The sequence below is a fragment of the Strigops habroptila genome, chromosome Z (assembly GCF_004027225.2).
Source record: "Strigops habroptila isolate Jane chromosome Z, bStrHab1.2.pri, whole genome shotgun sequence".
Taxonomy (NCBI): domain Eukaryota; kingdom Metazoa; phylum Chordata; class Aves; order Psittaciformes; family Psittacidae; genus Strigops; species Strigops habroptila.
This window is the reverse complement of record NC_044302.2, coordinates 53,171,566-53,191,353: the sequence shown is the minus strand read 5'-3', so window position 1 is coordinate 53,191,353 and position 19,788 is coordinate 53,171,566. Positions and strand designations below refer to the sequence as shown.

General features: G+C 38.1%; 1 protein-coding gene across 2 annotated transcripts in view; it reads right to left on the bottom strand.

Annotated features, from left to right (window-relative positions):
- The window catches only part of MEGF10 (multiple EGF like domains 10), a 102,205-nt gene that overhangs the window by 25,122 nt on the left and 57,295 nt on the right, over positions 1-19,788 (bottom strand). For both annotated transcript variants that reach the window (XM_030512614.1, XM_030512613.1), the window contains exons 10-13: positions 14,454-14,628; positions 13,511-13,631; positions 11,017-11,180; positions 8,662-8,764 (exon numbers count right to left, since the gene is read on the bottom strand). In XM_030512614.1, the coding sequence (XP_030368474.1) occupies positions 8,662-8,764; positions 11,017-11,180; positions 13,511-13,631; positions 14,454-14,628 (563 nt within the window). The remainder of the gene's footprint in view (positions 1-8,661; positions 8,765-11,016; positions 11,181-13,510; positions 13,632-14,453; positions 14,629-19,788) is intronic.

Sequence of the window (19,788 nt, the reverse complement as noted above, 5' to 3'; positions counted from 1 at the left end):
AGTGCCTCTACTGAATGAAGCCCTTTGCTAAAGGAAAAGTGGATTGGATCCAACCACAAGCATGTCTTGCTTTGTAAGTATTTCCAGCAAAATATGCCACAGGTTCACTGGCTGCCAGTGTCCTAAAAAAGCAAAGGAGTTTCACATGTGACACGAAAAAGTTCTTTTAACTTTGAAGAGCAAAACCTACTGTTTGTAACAATACTGAAAAATAATTACACTGTTTACTGATAGACCAGACTTAGAGGTGATTCCTCAACCCTTGCAGCATTTGCCTTGTAAAGCTGCCTGTATCCAAATACCTAACTCTCTAACTAGAGGAAAGGTGAAACTCTAGACTCTCAATTTGTTTGTTTATCTGCAACACAATCAACAGATTGAATAATCAAATACATGGTTCAACAGATTGCACCAATTTATGCTAGCAAGGGAGAAAACACATGCCTTTTAGAATCCAGACACCAACCAGCAGCAGGCATGGGCCACCTAAAAGCCCCAGCTGTACAATGACCATTGGTTAATACTGATCTAAACCAAATTTATTGTCAAAAAATAAAAGGTCTCTTATATCACTAGTTTATTTCATTTTTGCCTCTGTAAGTAATGTCATTCTTCTATCTTCATCTACATTTGAGAGTCACTGTAGGCTTGCTTCTCAGAAGCCTGGGTCAACTTTTTCATTAACTCCCTATTTATGGATAAATAGATAAAATAGAGTGGTTTGATTTTTAAAAATACTGATGCACATGAGCTGGATGAGATCACAGTGCTTTTTTTTAGAAACAAGACCACTTATATTTTAGAAACAAGATTGCTCTGCTTTAGATTCCCCAAAGCTGAGAACTCAGGTTTGTAAGTCTGTGAAAGCACAAGTAGACACATGCAGAGCATCTCAGAATTGAGCCTGGCATTCTGTTCACATGAGTGTTACCTGTCATATCATACATAGCTTCACTCACTGAATCCTGCTAGAGAAAAGACCTTTTTCACGGAGCTTTAATGGGTTTCAGTAGTGTTCAGTACACAATGGTCACTATTAACAAGTCAGCGGTTGCCAAGAGTTACCAGAGTGCATTATCTGAGATTATGTAGACCAGTGACATACAATAACACCAGGCTCAATTATATCATCTTGATCTGTGAACAGAGGATGCTTTATGACAGCATGGTGTCAAAGGGTGATACTGGGCACACTGGGATAGAAAAGACAATAGGCCCCATGCTGCATAGACCCATGATGATACTTAAAAGAGCTAACAACTACCATTAAAAATAAAAAGGAGAAAGTTCCTCCAGTATACATCATGGAAAATTATGCATTAGGGGAAACTGAAAAAAATTATCTTTTTTTTTTTTCCCCACTTTCACCCCTTATAGTCAGGTGAAGAATGGTATCGCCCTACTTAGCAAAGAAACAGTGCATCCTGAACATCACTGGGTAATAACTATGAGAGTATAACATACTGCAAATGTGCTGAATAGTACTTCTGTTCCACTACAAAAAGAATTCTATTTTATTCATTATTGATCACAAGCAAAATTAATTTCACTGCTCTGTGTGCATGCCAAGAACGAATGTAGCAAAGCCGAAATACTAGTACATTTAGTGATTTACTGCATCTCTACTTATAAAAAAGATCTTAAAATCTCAGTTATTTAGATAAATTCACAAAGCACTTAAAAACAAGAAACTGAGTTTCACATCTTATAGCTGTAAAAATCAAATGTGTATTTTTGAGAAAGAATAGGCTAGAAATACTAAAAGGATTAGAAAATTGAAAAAAGAATTTTCCAGACTGATGCTTTATATGAAATTTCAGCAAAGAAAGGTATGCTTTTATAGAAAAGCTAAAAATTTTTGAGGAAAAAACCACTTTTACTAGAACTTACAAAGCAAGATTAGACTTGGGTTTTACAATAATGGTATCAACAGTGTACTGGCTTATGATTGCCACAATTTCAAGTGAGTATTAATCCCTTATACAATGAAATGTTTTTTTATAAGTTTTTTCATGTTGATTTTGATAGTGATAACGATATCTGAGAGGAAATGTTTTTGCCAACGCTATGGACAAAGAGCTCTTTGATGGCCTTCACAAGTTGCTAGGCAATAGCTGAATGGTCATGATAAACTTCAGCTAAGCTACTCTGAAGAAATGCGCATGCATTTAATGCCCAGTGCTTTATGCTGGGGGCCTCACATCTAAATCAGCATTCCCCCAGCATTCGTAATTGCATGAATGAAGTAAATAAATAAATTCTTTAGGGATACCAGAGTTTTTGCCCATGCCAGCAGAGTGTTTACGTACTCCCCATGCTATATTTTTAAGTTGAGACTCAATGATCCACCCAAGTCTGATCAACGGAGAGCTAATTTGTTTTAGCACTTGAAGGGGAAAAAAATCTACCAATTATTTCTTACAATCTTCCCAGGTAAATTTATTATTGGACTAAGTGCTATTGTACAGCTTATTATGTTTCCATTAGTCTAATAAGTAGTTATCAAAGCTTTAAAAAGTTGTTTGTTTTTTTTTTATGAAGAACGTGTATTTGCTGTAAAATTTACCTTCACAACACACGGAGCTTTCCATCATAGACTCTCAGAATTAAAACCTATTTGTGTATTGGTGTACTTCCCCTGTATCAGAGCGAAACTGAATATGCAACAGCCTAAATAAGAGAAGGATCAAGGCCTCAAAACTTGTGGAAATCATAGTGTCATTAAAGCTAATGGTATATTTACATTATGGTCCAAGATCTCACCCTTCATATTCTCTCTTCATATGAGAGAAACAAACACTAGATTGCTTCTGTTCAAGGAAACTGAGATTTCTGATGGTGGCAATTACTCCCCTCCTTTTGTCAATTGAGGGAGGAGCAGCTCAAAGAAAGGAGAATACGGGATATGAGAAAAGGATATGGTGAAAAACTTTGTAGACACTATTTAGCAGTATCCTCATTGTCTTTAAGGGAAGTACCTTGCCCCCTAGCTGAAGACAGCCAGAAAACTAAATAAAAGAGCCTCAAATTAAGGAGCTAATGAAAGGATCAAAGATTTTTCTTTAGAAGTTCAGACTGCTGCTTCTTCACTGCCGCAGTATGAGAGTTTGTGCCCATGAGTTTTGGTAGGAAGACAGCTACAAAAGCTTGGAAATAAAACTAGCACTGTAACAGAGTTTGAAGGCAAACATCAGTATCTGCAAATTTTAGTGGAAGAATCACTTTTGAGACATCCCCAGTATCTTTCTGAAGGCCATACTGTTGCTACACCCTGTTACTCACTCCAGAGAAGCTCTTCATCTAACACATTTTATGTAGCCACAAGAAAATAGTACTTCTCCTTTTCTTACCTTCCTGATAGGTAGAAGAGAAATGTACTTAATCTACTGATTTCAAGTTCTTCTTCTAAAAAAGTGGTATTTCTTCCATATAAAGACCCAGCACAACACACAGGCAATAGAGTGAAGTCCAGACGTAGGGTAGGCCAAACCTTTTATTGAGGAACCCAAATCCCTAGGTTTGGAAAGTAAATATGCCACTTATCAAGACACAGTGCCCACATATAATTTCATTTTGTGGCACACTGAATATTCGTCACAATGGGAGGGACATCGTGCATCAGAAGCCATATGGAAATCAGCCAAGGTGGAAGGAAACCCATGTTCATGCAAAAGGTTCTCCTTTTGGGTTGACCACAGTGCCAGCACCACGCACACCACTCTAGCAGAGCTTGTTTCTCACTCTTAAGGAGAGAGAGACCCATGAAAGTACTGGTTTATAACTTTTATTCTTCTTTGTAAGAGGTGAAGAAAATGCGTACGCATTAAAAGCTAAGGACCAAAGGAGATTTGTAGTTAGTGCTTCCCAGGGGACCTGGTTATTTGCATCAGTGTGGCAGGTGTCAGATGACAGTCCTCCCTATTATAATCCAGCAACAAATGTGCATCTTAGAAATAATGTCAGGAGCACATGGAAAGACACAGCACTTCCTCACAGAAACAACACATCTGGTGATGGGCAATCTGACTAGTGTCAGCAGGTGTCCAGCACCGCAAAAAGTCACCAACACCCTGTCTGCTGTAACATATGGATGAATACTATGCACACTGGTAGAATGTAGGCTGATACTACTGCATCTGTCCTTCCCATAAACCAATGCTTTTGTTTTGTTATAGGTAGCAGACTAGTGGTATTTAGTAATCCCTGGCACCACCTAACCTTTAAATTGATTTTAAAAATAACAAATGTTGTATCAGGATGACATGACATTTCTTCACAGAGAAGTCCAGAAGAACTGCACCCAAAAAAGCACAACAGTAATGTGTTATCATACAGAGAAACACCCACATTACTGTAATACAAACTGTCTGAAGAAAAAACTTTGTCCTTTTTACAATGCTTTAATGTGAAATCTCGGTCTGCAAGAATGTGAATTCTCTATGCTTTTAGGGAATTTGGAAAAATTGTATTTTGACAGCTGCTTGCAAAATTAAGGGATGAAATTAACAGTTACCATAGATTGTGGTCACTGAGAGAACGGGTAGAGGTGGCTCTTGGAAGTTAAGAAATGTTTTGGTGTAAATTACTAGAAGAATTAATTATCATTGCCTATTGCAGGAATACATTTTCTGTCTTTCTGCTGCTTTCTATTTTAATGGTTCTTACTCTTCCCCTGTCTAACTATTGCACTCTCTCCAAATGAAGAAAAGTTATCTACAAGATACATGAAAATGTCAAAGGACAAGAGTGTTTGGGGCAGACATCATCCCCAGCGTGGGCAGTGTTTCTCGTTTGTGCCATCTTATCATGTAACTCCTGGAACATGATGGAATGGTCAGATCGCCAGGAAAAACATCACCCTTAACTCTTGCTTTTCTAAGCAGAATAAGGCTGCTATATAGGGAGCACTTAGTGTAAATTAGACAGCGTAGGATTTCTAACAGCAGCCCCATAAATGAAGTCACTTTTGTGGAGATGAAAAAAAAAACTAACTATCCTCATAGGCAACAGAACCTAAATTAAAAACAGAAACCCTAAATTAAAACAGAACCTAATGAAAACAAATTTTAATTATTTCTTGAGTTTTATAGCAGCTCATGAAAACACAATAGTCACTAACTGAACTTACATGTTTGTTCTTAACTAGGACCTAAGAAGCAAAGGATAATATATTGGGCCTGTTAAAATAACACACTTAAAACCCCTAAACTACATAGCATCTTATTGTTGTCCCAGTGCTCAGCTGCAGCTGTATCTTGAGACTAAAGTAAAGGGTGGGATGTTAGCTAGGCTATCCCTTTGGTAAATGACACTAGCACTTATGTCCACTTCAGCAGCTCAGAGCTCCCTCCCTGTGTGAGGGAGCATGCCAGTACCAGGCCAGTGATCTCCCTCCCTGTGCATCATGCTTCCTGTTCCCCAGCGTTACAGTACAACTCTATCATACAGCAAGGAAAAAATCTTCCACCCTTCATTTATTTTTGCAAAGTTACATAAACTGTTCTCTCTGACTAAATTCCCTGGGGAAAGTGTAGACAACTGCTCTGTTCATGGGGCTAAGAAAAATACTACATTTAAAATATGTATTTGGAAACTTTATATAATTTTGGTGGCATCAACACATATGAGGGAAGTTCACCTTGGACTCATCAATTTATTCCAGTTGAAACAGAAAAAAGACTCACAAGTTCACATTTCTAAGCCTCTTCAAATGTATTTATTTTTTAACATTACTCTTTCAATGTTTTTTAAACAACTAAATCCTTCATTTGGATTAGAGAAGCATTAGACTGATCCAAAATCAGTTTCTTCCTCTCTTTGGTTCTCTTTGCTAGGTACTACTAACCACCAAAAATATTAAGTCTGATGTTTACTTTAACAAATTTAGCAGAAAAAAAAATCTAAGCTATTCTAACATAATTTATTTCATTTTAGTACCCTTCTATATTTTCACAAATCCTCCGATACGCCACCTATTATGCATACAAATACACACAGAACCTTCCTTAATCCTACAATCTAATGCTATCTCTGCAATGAACATTACAGTACAGCTATTTGAGAACCTGTTTCTAAAGTATTCTCTCCCTTTTTTAATCATTCTAAATATAAGTATCTACACAAAGACCAAATTACTCATGGGTATTGCTCTGACATGCGAAGAGTGGGAGGAGGATTTTTCCAGACACTGAATATAAAGCTAACTATGCCATTTATGTTATATTGTCTGTCTAGACATCATCAACATGTTGAAACTAGTCTGTTACACACGCTGTTGTGATGACATCATCCAGGGACAGATACTCAATTTTATCTGTAATCATACATGAAGTCTCTTTCTAGTGAAATCTTTTTCCTTACTAAAAATTAAGAACAAAAAAAAAGATTTCACTAAAGGCAAAAATATTGTCACATTTTCAATATCTGAGTTCAAGCACAGTCAAGGTTTGTGCTATGCTTGAAGCCTTTGTCACATCCCAGGTTAGTTATAGCACATGGGTTAGGCAACTTTTATACCTTTTATAAAAAGTTGCTAGATTTTTTGTACAGCCTTTCCAAACTACTTATTTTAATACAGCTTCACTCAGTAGCATACTTTTGGTCTCAGTATTAGAGCACTCACAAGATGTATTTTGAGCAGTTCATCTGGAAATTATGAACAGCTCTAACTGCCTACGCCATGGTTGCTCAAGATTAGCAACTGTTCACATGTTTTTAATGTGGGTATTCTTTGCTTAATACATTTGTTAATTTGAGGAATCATATTTTGAGAAGATCCAAATATAAGTTTGAGAAAGTTGTTCAAACACACACACAATTACCTGAAACTAGCTGTAAGTAAGAACAGTCATCAAAGGCATTAACATCATAACAAAATAAACGCAAAGTAGTGTCTCACAAAATAGTAATAGATGGCATAATGCTAATAGTATATTTCCACAATTCACTCGGATAACTTTTATTATTTTTGCACTCCTGTGGTAGTAATTTCCTAGAAGCATCTGAATGGCTGATGTTAAGTTGCACTGCAGCTTGTGGAAAAGGATTAAAACCAACAAACTCCTGGATCAGCTAGGTGAGTGCTGGCTCTGGAAGCCTCTCTCTTTCATGCTGAAAAGGGCGACAATGGGGAGACCCAGTGGTCAGACAGGCCTTCTCAAAAAGCTTGGCAGAAGCTTAATATACAGACAAATTGCACAAAAAATAGATGGGTTTGGACTTCCAAAGCAAAGCAGGAGCCCTTTCTGCCCACGTCTATATCCCTGAGAGATTTCTACTTTCTACCGCCTTCCCCCCAGTAATTACAAAAGTCATGTTCATCTGAACAGAAAGTAGAAAAAAACACCAGGTAAGCTGTAATCAACTACAACAAATCAACCTGAACTGCAGACTGTAAGTATTACAAAGTTTGAACAAAATGCCTGTGATCCATCTACGGAGGTAAGGGCGCGGGGGGGGGAAAAGACATATAAAAAAAATCAAAGCTGGGGAAAAAACTCAGTAAAGACTGTACCCGAGGAAGTCATAAGCTCTACACAAACTTTTGTGAGCACAATTATTTGCTAAGCTGGTCAAATAAATGACTTGCTGCAGATTGTCTGCTCACCTCCATCTACTATGTCTGGAAGCAAGCACCAGAGAAAACAGAAAACCATTATATCACGAACCTGCAAGTTACTTATGAAAAATATTAACTTATAAATGAGTGGATAATAAATAATACTAGATTATATCTGAAATTACAAAAAAACACCCTCCTTTCTTTCACAGCAGAAACTTTGATCACTTAAGGTGTGTTTTTCGTGCTAACTTCTCATTATTAAATGGAAGGAGTCCATACAGACAGGTGATATGAAACCTGACCCATGCAACACTAACAGTATGCCAGTGAGACAAAGCCCAGAATGGTCAGAGAAGGGCAAACTTACAGTGTCAATTAAACCTTACAGAAGATGGAAGTGTTTTCCCAACACATATTGCTTGGAAATCTATGTGAGCACCAAAACTACCTCCTAGAGAGAAAGGGAACATTTCATGATAGCTTGCCCTTAAATAGCTTCATCATGTTTTCAAAAAATCTTGCTTTCCACAAATGAGTGAGGGTAACAACAGTGTCAAATACAATTTTTGATTAATAATTAAATATATATAGTTCTTAAAACCACAATGAAAATGCTGGAGAAACTTTGTGAAAAAAAAAGTGCAACAATTTACATCCAAAACAAAATATGTGCAGAAAAACAATTTTTTCAACAGTTTGAGAAACTGAAATGGCAGCACAGCTTCTGCACAATCTATCCTCTTTTTGGCTGCCTGAGCAAAGCTTTCTGAGTTCCTCCTGGATGCGATGCTGTAAATACCAAAGCTGCCAGTGCAACCTTGAATATTTACAGTTATTCACCACTTTCATAAGGAATCATATGGTAGAGGTGCCCAAGTATTAAGATTTTCCCTTCTATTCCCAGTTTTCTATGATCCCATGCTGAACAAATTTTCCACACGTGAATCACAGATGGGACACCGCAGCCACAGAACTGGCCCTTTTCTTCTTCCAACCCCACAAACTCCTCCACTCCTCCTCTACCCACAAAAGCAAAAGGCAAGACCAAGTCCCAGACATGTTGGAAACTCTCTTATCCTTCATGATAGCCTTTTTTTTACCTGACCATCCCGGCAGACAGCGACAGTATCCTGTGGTAGGATGACAACCATCTGCATGGCTGCAGTCACAGCGTTCAGCACAATCCAGACCATATGTGCCGTCCTGTGGCAACAAAAGAAACCAAACAACCCAGAGATGAGGACAACTGGAAGTTAGAGGAGAAAAGTTCTGGTCAGTCCAGCCTTAAAAAGCAACCACTGATCTCTCCTGCATCCTTAATATAAAATCTGCTTTCTTAATATAAAATGGCTTTTGGAACATTTTAGTGTCCTACACCTCCATTCTCCATTTAAAAGGGGAAGATAAGAATTACGTACATTCTCCTGAAAAATCCTAGACTAATGGAGCTGGAGACAGTGATTCAGAAGACAGTAACAGGCTGCAATGAAAGCTTTCTTGTACTGTCCCTCTAATTTCTCTTATAGCTGAGTTCCTACTCCAGGACCATGCGGTGCCTTGATGGAAAAGCAATTCAGCCTCCCTTCCGCCTCAGACCCTCAGCGCTCTATGTGCTGGTCAAAAACGGTATCGCATAAAGCCACAACTTCTAAACATGAGTAGTAAAACATTGGATTAAAATATGTCTTCGGTGTGAATTTTATTGCTTAAACAATGCAAACTGCATCACTTTCTTTTGATTAAAAATCCTTCTTTCTGCATTACAGCATATACTATGTTAAAAAGAGAAGCTCTTTGGCTATGAGACAGTACACAGAACAAAATTATTTTTTGGCTATGCAACATTTTTTGAACCACAAGAGAGATTAAAGTTACAAGCTGAACACCCATCTTGGGGTATTCAGCTGTGCCAAAAGAACACAGCTGATTTTCATGGAACTACATCTAAACATCTGAATTTGCCTTTTCTGCTGCTTCTGTAGAAGATGGCACAAACATTTGGGGGTAATTCCACATAAAATCAATCTGAGAAATTGAAAAGAGAAAAATCTTTACAATTTCATTCTCAAAACAAGGCAAAGTACAACACTAAATCGGTTTTACAGAAGAAGTGTCAAAACCAAATTAAAAAACTATGGAAAAAAGCAAGTATAATTTAACATAATATAATGTGGGGTTACCCACAGCAAAGACAAAAAAGAAAAAACATATCAGGTTTAAAACCCAATAATTTAAATTTGAGGCTAAAAATTGGTCTCAGCTACATTAAAAACCAGAATAAAACCTATATGAAAATTTATCTGCTGTTCTGCAGTATTTTTAGTCTGCTATGTATGTGGACTGAAGTTCAAATTTCAGTCAAATCCTGGGTAAAAATTTGGGCAGTGATACTAATTTTCTGAAGTTATTGAAACAAACCGAAATACATTGGTTTAAATAAACTCTGTTCAACAAGATAAAAATCAGACAACACTGACACATCTGAGTTAGTTTTCTGTTTATTATCCTGTTCTGGAACTTTGAGGCAGAATACGCATTTGAAATATGTAAATGCTTGGGACATTATTTGACACAGAGCGAGCAAGACAATGAACATAGGCATGCTCAATTATATAAATTAAAAACGCTTTTAAGCATTATTTTGCTAAATTTGGAAGAGTCAAGCCAATGCCATGAAACAATACCTATTTTTTTTAATAAGTCAGTTTTGGAAGAGCTAATGGAGCTTGGGAGGTAGAATCATCCTTCAGAATAAGACACTAAGTGATAAAACTACTTTAGGAAGAAGAAAAGTGATGGAGATGCATTGTTGGAAACACTGCATCAACATGCACAGATGGTACTCTAATCAGCTTTCCAGAATATTTTAGAATTTGCTTGCCACTTTACTCACTGTATCAGTGTACACTATACCTCCTCTTAAAACAAACAAACAAACAAAACCTCAAACAAAAATATCCCTTCTGAGTATTCCGAGAGCAGTTCCAGAGATCAAATTTTCATTCAAAACAGAGGTGCAGTTTCCAGTCTTACACTGTACTTAGGTCAGCCTCTCTGTATCATGTTACTGCTCACTAAAGCAAGTTCAAACTGACAGAAGCTTGAATGTGATATGGGTGGGGAATTTACAAGGTTTATGTTCAGTTCAGGTAATTCCTGAATACAATTCCTAATACAGTTATATTAAACCAACAACCTGCTATGCAGTGAATATTGCAAAAGTAAAGAAAAGACGGTGGAGAGGAAAAGGAGAGCCAAGAGAAGTTCTCTGGCATGCTGCTCAGCAGAATTACTGCAGGAGAATTGTTGGTGCATGTCCCTGATCAGGAACCCAGTTTATATATGGGCTACTAGCTGCAGTGCTCTTAATTCCCATGAAGCCAGAAGAACAAAAAGAGCATGCCCCTGCCCAGCATTACTCCACAGTGCAAAATTCAGTGAAATTATTAAACTACCTGGCAAGGGAGTTCACATTTTTCTCCTCTCCAGCCCGGGGCACAGGTACAGGTTCCGTCCAGAGCATTGCAAGCCCCTCCATTAAGACACTGGCAAGTTAAGTTGCAGCCAAGTCCCCAGGTACCGCTGGGACAATTTATTGAGCAATCTACACCATGCCAACCTGCCAAAATTAAGAAAGTGACATATTAATCAGGTTTTGCCCCATTCTTCTCTGAGGATGTTTCCGTCTGCCTACATGTGGCATCTCTCAGAGATGTGCAATACTGGGGTAACATTAACTACAGGCTAGTATCAGCATTTTCAGCTGAGGACTTGTCCAGGTCTGAACAAAGGTGCTCAAGGGCACCTTGTAACATCTGTGCACAGCACACATTTGCAGATCGGTGCCAACATACAAAAGCAATTGATGGGAGATCTGAAATGAAAACAGAGACACCTTGAAATTTCACTGAGAAGCACTAAACTATACTGAACGTTCTAAGGCATAGCCTGAAAAAACCCGAATATTTTCACTAGAAAGCTGCTGCTGTCATAATTTTTCCACCAGTGTTCAATACAGACAGTTCTGCAATATGGTTTTAACAGAAATCTTAGACACACAAGAAAGCAAAAACATCAAAGTAGTGCATAGGTTGGATTTCTCCAAGGGTACATAGAAGAACTTTTAAATGATTTCTGTACTTCTTTCCAAATACTATAAAAAGAATATAATGGAAAAAGGTTCTAAAATGCAGCATTCACCACTGCTTATGCCTGGTAGCAATGATTCACAGACTGCACACTGTATAGACAGACATGTAAATACATTTTTTAAAATGGGATCATCTGTTGGATACAAGAGGAATGGCATAAACCGGTCATTTGTTATCATCAGCAATGACACACACCGAGTTTCTAATTTTGTACCTTATTTACAGTAAGCAAAGGGAAAAATAATTCCACACCGAGCCTAATCAATAGACTATGCAAAACACATGTATTGAAATGAAGCTGCCTCATACCCTGGCTTGGTAACTTTGAATTTAAGGGTCATTTCAGGAAAAAATATTATACTATACTCACTAAAACCCAGACATTTTTTCTCAAGTGTTTTTCCAGACTTTATGAATTTCCTTCACATGACAAATATCTAGGTTTAGTTTAATTTCACCATTTGCTGTCCTTTTTCATCACAGTCTGACTAAAACTGTATGATGCACTAGAAGATAAGATTATGCATGGCTCAAAGAAGAGTTTTTCTCCTCATGACCTAGCTACTTAGCATAGCTGCTTAGCTACTTAACACAGTTAAATCAGCTCCACTGTCTATGGCAAAAGTAGAAACTGGAAACTCCCCACATTGCTACACAATTGATTTGTTACCAGTCCCTTAGAAATTTAGTGGCTATTTGTCTAAGTAACTCTGAACACTTCTCCCCTACTCTCAACCTTTGTGTACTTTTTGAAAAACATTTTTAGATGGGAGGGGGTATCCACAACACAGGCTGGGCAAGGGATTTGCTTGGGAGCATTCAACAGCCTGCCCCTCTCTTCTCAGCAATCCAGCACCACAGCTGAGGGACGCTGGACTTTAAATCCTTCCTCACAGCAGAAGTGAAAAAGAGAACAGGTGTACTGCACGAGTGGATCTTTAAGTGAAGTTGAGCAGCATATTTTGGGTTGAACAGGAACACCATGTGGACCTGTAGACCTTTATATGGGAAAACATCTCTGCGGAACCAGCACTGGAGGATGTCTCAAGGATCTTTGTTCCAGCCAAAGGCATGTGCTACCAGGAGATGGAAAGGTGGACAGGCAAATACAGTTGCTAGTAGGAGGTACACTGACCATCAAAATTACTGCTGGGAGGAGAGAGCCAAGCAGAGGGGCCAAGGAACATGAGTCCACTCGCACTAATACTGGGAAATTCAGAAAATTTCTTGTGGCAGCAGGCAACTGTAGAGGGCACAGGCTGGGAAGAGGGTTAGGCAAGGTTTTGTCAGAGAACTGATGAAGAAAAGAACATTCAAATAGAAAAAAAATGCCAATAGATGTCAGCGTCAGTGCCAAACTGTCAGGAAGAAGCCTGCATCTCTGTAATGCTGAGAGGAGCAAGGGTGACAGACAGAGGTAGTGCTCCCTGGGGCTGAGGTATTTTGACTAGGAAGGCTGACATCAGATAAATGGCACACCAGCAACCTTCTAGCAGACCACAGTGCTACCACAAGAATCAGTGGTGGCCCATCTCACAATAAACACTAGAATTTGCCCAGCCAGAGTATCCAGCCCACTGATAACTGCATGGAAGAAAGATGAACACAAGACGCACACACTTCTCTGAGCAGATATTCTAGTTTTCGCCGCCCAGAGCAATAGAAGCATAAAGTATCTAGTGATGTGGTCTTCAAGGTGGTCTGCTTTTTACTAAGTTTCTTTCTTCTTCTCTACTTTAAAAACTCAATTTCATTTTATGGTTACAAAAAAAGAAAATTAATCTTAAGGGACACTTACCTGCTTTGCAGGCACAAGAACCATCTACTGGTGAACAGATGGCGTCATTTTTGCAGTTGCACACAGATGAACAGTTTACTCCATATGTCCCCGGAAGACAAGGAGTACCACAAGTAGCACCCTGACACAAAAACAAGAGTCTAAAAACTATTCAAGGAGGTTCAGACAATACAACTAATAAATGACCTAGACTGACTCAGGTGCTACGAAAGCCAGAAAACATACAGCTCCTGACTGTCCAAGGCTGTCACTAAGTTATCCTGAATTTAAGGGACAGAGAGTTCTTAAAGCTTTTTAAGTCTATAGTAAGCATTAGTTTACTATTAGTTGCTGTGAGAACTCAGGTCACATAGGTAACAGCACTTGGTTAGATCAGTGAACAGTATTCTCAGTAATAAAGCAGCCCTTTATGAAACCAAAACACAGTATGGCAGCAGTTTAATGGGAAATAATGTAGATATGGGAACTATTTTTAAGAATTAATTTGGGTTTTCAGAGTTACTATTCCTAGAGGAACAGTCATATTATAAAATGTTTTCTATGTTAGCATCTAACAGAGAGGTAACAGTAAATGAGTTATAAAATCTTCAGAACAGTCTGTCCTGAACTGTAAAAATAAATGTCTCTGTCTAGAGTTTCTCTGGATGGAGCAACTCTCTCTTGGAGTTGGTACAAGAAGATAATGATTGAAAGCTATTGTTCCTCCTTTTATTTACACCTCAACAGCACACCCTCCTTCTTATCAATGTCTTTTAGAGCAACTAAATTTTCTTTCTTAAAATGGCTTCCTTTCAGTACTGAGAACCAATCACAAATTGTGTTTACAAGACACCCAGTGGTATCTAAGTGTCTTTACCTCTTTTACTGTGGTGGAGAAAGGACACTCTAGCATCTTGAAGAATTTGGCACCTAACTAAAGGCTGCGAAAGTGAGACTTGTTTACCTTAAATCCAGGGGCACAGGTGCATTTTCCAGTCACGCTATCGCAGTCAGCACCATTTTGGCAGCTGCAGATCTGCTGACATGACTCACCATAGAACCCCGGGGAACATGTCTCGTTGCAGTAGAGCCCAGACCAACCAGGCTTGCAGGAGCATTCCCCAGACATAGGGTGACAGCTGCCAGGGGGGATGAAAGGATAACTAATTCAGGACTAAACATGACTTTTTTTTTTCCCCCCAGATAAAAACATGTTGTTATAGATGGGTTGCATAATGGATCTTGCATAGAGATGGGTTTACTCCCCAAACCACAAGGCAAAGGGTTCTGTATATGTATGTATAAATGCATACCAATTAAAGAAATGCAACACATACAACATATAAACATTTTGGGAGGACATGGAAAGAAATGAAGAAGTATTATTTTTCTATAGCAAGTTCGAAGAAACTTATCCAAAACACAGTTTTTTCCATAAAACAGATATCCATGGTTGCAAATACTAAGGTGATGAAACCATTACGTTTCCCAGAATGTATTGTTAGGCTTCCACTCTAATAGGATCACTTTCATAATGCTGCCCAATTCAGCAGCATGTTGTCTGATAGATATGCTTTGGAAAAATAGCATGGCATCCAACACAAAATAACAGCACAGCACCCAATGAGTAGCAAGCATGCTCTTTAAATTACTGGTTGAAAAGAGGACAATTTGCATTTTTCCAGGAATGATACAAAATCATTTGCATCGAGTGGAAGTCAAATATACCATCAGAGCAGTGACCTTCTGGAGAGTCTTTCCCCTATGCTGGCCATACCTGGTGGCAGACCAGCTGTCTCTACCTGGAACAGCAGTTTCATTGAAGGGCCAGTCAGACAGCTGCTGTCTCATAACAAATGGACATCATCAGCTGTGCAAAGATATATGTGCTGGAAAAGTGGACACAATGGGGTACTCTGTAGCACTCTGGCAGACAAAGCACTTGCTTAATTCGCACCAAAAGAAAGCCTTAATATCCAAATCTAATATATTTACAATGGGAAGACTGTTTAAAGATATTTGTGTGCCACTGATTGAAGTTCCTTTAAGTGTACTGGAAAAAAAAGTGCCTTCATCCAGACGCATTAAATGACCCATGACAAGAGCCTGATTTTGCAAGATTTGCTGACTCCTTGTGTGGGGGCATGTTTGAAACTGAGTATTTTTCTGACCATTTGAAAGTTTGAAAAAATACTGCACATTTAGGTGCTATAAAAACAATATTGTTAGAAAAAGTTGCAATGTAAGATGGAAATACAGTATTAATTGCAACTGCATTTGGACTCGACAACTACCCGTCAAACTAAGAGTTTCTACTGCTGAATACAACGGACAACATACTGCTGATCAAGGAAATTATTAATTACAAAGGTTGGAATGTCATTCTGCGTTCTTCTCACTACATATTATTGCATACACTATGGCATCTTAAGAATTTGGGGGTCTTGAAGATACTATATCTCTTTGATAGTATCAAGCTTGTTTACATAAAATGAGAGGAAAGGTCTTCTCAACTCGAGAACCATATGCAGAAATGGTCCAAAACTCATGGTGTTTATAGTCAACAGCCTTTGTTATTTGTTCCGTTATAAGTATACCTGCCATGAAATAAGTTAAAATGGAACTATTCTCATATCAAATACATGCAAAATTATAAAATAATCTTCCTAACTTCCTGTAGGCACTCACTGGCATTTTGGATCCAATTCCTGTGTTTCTTATCAGTGGCTTTTTCAGTCCACAACTGAACAGTCATTAGGAAATGTATTAGAATATATTTATAACATAAAATTAGGAGTACTGTCATTTTAAGACATAAATCCCCGCATTGTTTGTTGTTGGGTTTTTTCCCTTTCAGGAGAAGGGGAGACCACACGCATGAGTAAGCACTGAGTATGAGGCAGAGGCATTGATATTCTGTGCCCCCCCCAGTGAGTGTTAATAAGGCATACTTGCACATATATTGACTGACACCAAAATTAGTATTCTGTAATTTGTAATTGGATGTAGGAAGCCGGAGCACTTCTGAAGCTTTTTGATGGGTTCTCATGCAGTTAGCTTAATTGCTAGCAAGATTTATATATTAAGATAGGGAAATAGATGTTTGAGAGATACTGCCACTTTTATTCCACTTCTATTCCTGGTTTTTTGTTCACACGTTCTGGGAATACAACCCTACTCTGCACAAAGACAAAAGAAATACTTATGGGTAGTTGATATTATATATTTGAAGGACTTAGATGAACGTAAGGATTTTCTTGTGATTTATATAGGTGTTTCACTAAATTCTGTAGCATCCCTTGCAATATAAAATTTCCATGAAAAACTCTTGTATGTACGTACAAGACCATTAGAAAAAACACAAAATTGTAAGATGCCCTTATCTTGACTTTAAAAACACACAGCCTGAACTATACCAAATTAGTCAATAGAATGACTCCAGCTGATCTTACGTACTACAGGTGTGAAGCAGTGGTGGAAGATCACCAGAAAAAGCTCACAAGAAAAAAACCAGGGACATCTCAAATCTAGCTTGGAGATCAACCTGAAACCACTGCATGTATGCTGTATGTAACACAGGTGTAACAAATATCCTTCGTAAACTTTTTAGATAAATATACAGCTACAATCTGCCCTTTTTATATTTTCTGAGTGATCATGAGGTGTCACTTGAGCAAAGGAATGACAAAACCTAGTCTAAAAGTGGTTTAGACTGGAAGATCATTCCTATACAAAACCAAGTGACAATGTTGATGAAGGCAGATCAAGGTCTTTTTTGCTCATTATTGCAAACTGGATCTTCAGAATGACAAGTTTCTATAAGCCCCACACACAGTGGATGGAAATGGCACGACATATGGGTCTGCTCATTCCGGTTCACAGCACTGTGGATGTACCCCACTGAGGAAGCATGTTTTACGTGATCTTAGTCCCAGCCATCTCACACTCACTCTATTTCTCTTGACTATCGAGTAAAAAGGGAAAAATTGACAGTGTCACTTAGTCACAGAGAACAGACGTCTGTGCCTGATTTGCACTCTAGCTCAAATCCTTTCACATATGTCAAAAGATGCAATAGCAAAGAACCATGTGTGAAAAAACTCTCGGCACAAGAGGGTTGTTACCTGCCACTGTCCTCTGGACCTCTCAAAAAGAATAAAATCTCTCAAGTGTATCTATACCTAACCGTTTATGAAGCTTTTAATAGAGGGTGCCGATAGCACTAAGAGCAAGGATGGATTTGCCTTCCGTCCCCAGCAGCTGCCATTAACCAATAACAACAGCAAAATCCCTGTAGCTTAGCCTACCCAAATTGCAAATTATGAATTACTGCCAAAGCTGTTTTGATGCAATTTCCTTAATCATAAAATAGTAATAGAAATTTGTATGCATTTTTGAACTATGATGTATCATGATGTTTTTCTATCTCCAAGTATTTGAAGAAAATGGCTGGACATATACTTGTATACTACAACTTATGTACACATACAGGAAAGCGTTATTTTTTGGTGCTAAGTATTTTTTTTTAACTAACCTTTAGTTCACTTCCATATCTATGAATACTAAGAACATAAGTAATAACATAGGGATCTAAGCCTACCAACAGCTCCTCTTTGAGGGGATCTAAACTAGCGGTCATACCCGGATGAAAGAAGCTTTTAACAATATCAAGGCACCCAGAAGCCCTAACAGAATCCTAGACCTACAGATACACAAAGTGTATTTGAAGAAGGAATTGTACCCCCTTTTTCATGCCCTGCATTATTGGTTGTTACATTGCTGCTAAATGGGTCAGTGCTATGAAGACAATCCTTTGGTTACATTCAGCCCAAATAGTACTTGTGGTAGAGAAGTAAGGGATGAGCATATTCCCTGATATGCTTAAAAAGTTGACTCCTGGTGGATTGACATTTAGTAAGAGACATAGACAGCCAGCTACAACTGGCTTCTTAAAAAGTTCTCAGAAGCATAAAGTATCCCTGGAAGCTTTATCTTCTATACCATTACTCAGTTGCCCTTTGATTTCTGTTATTTGGTAGTCTAAGTCACTTCCTGACCCAGGGGAAAGGAACCCATATATGAAAAATACACCTGTGAAATCATTAAGATCTTTGTTTTCTTTACAGATCATTGCAAATATACTCCTGAACCTTCAGAGCTATTAAGTGCCTTTTGGTTGGTTATACAGAGGGGAAAATATTCAAAAAAAGACCAGCCATATGCTGCTGTTTAGATGCGAACATTTGTGATCTGATTTGACCACAAGCTGTCTTCCAGTTGTATAAATGAAGGAACAGCTGTGTTGAACATGAATCAGAAGTAATCCCTGTAATATCAGAAATACTATACAGTGTAATACATTTCTGTTAAGCAGAGGTGCTACAACAGTCTGCAGACGAATTTTCAGGAAAGCAGCTAACCATAACTCATGAGTTACTATTCACTCTACTAGCATGATTTGAGAGCTAGACAGGCCAGCATTACGGTGTCATTTATTCTTGAATGCATTGCCCAAAGAATTAATTGCTTGATTTTATGTCAAACCCTGTATTTTTTCAAAAGACATGTCAAGTAAATCGGATAAACAGAAGCGCAAGCACACAACTGTAAAAGCGTATCAATGGGAAGGGAAAAGAATTCCGTTTCCTATCAACATGGTTTGCCAATGAGAGGTATGTTGAACAACTCAGACGATCCACAAAGTAATTTTTCACAGAAGCCCAACAGCATAGATATTTCCATGTATGTGCTTGAGTGCTTTAACATCACTGCTAAATTCTGGCTAAAGGCTTTTGGTTTATCTATGAGGAAAAATGCATCGTATATACAACATATAGCAGTATTCTAGGCAACAGTCAACAGTTCCTGCAAATTTCTTTCACAGCTATTTGCAACAGCAAAAATTTAGATAATGCTCACAAACCAAATAAAAGGTACTGTGATTAGTGATGCAATTAAGTGTAAGTGAATGAACAATGACCAAAATATTTCATCAGAACTGCGTTTTGTAACAGGAGAAAGCTGTCCAGAATTGTTCTACAAATATGTTGGATTGCCTCAACTGACATCTGACATTCCGCCCTCACAGCTGAAAGTTTGCCTGCAAAAGGCTAGTATTCAGATTTTCAAAACATAATGAAGCACTGCAAAATCCACAAAGACACACAAAACTCAAAAAATAGGACTTGTTACCACCTGAATAGCTAGAGATAGTAAAAGGTAAGCTAATTGGAAAACTATTTTCATTTGATTTCCAGGGATCAGATTTTATCTGCTTTCTAGAAAAATCATTGAAATGA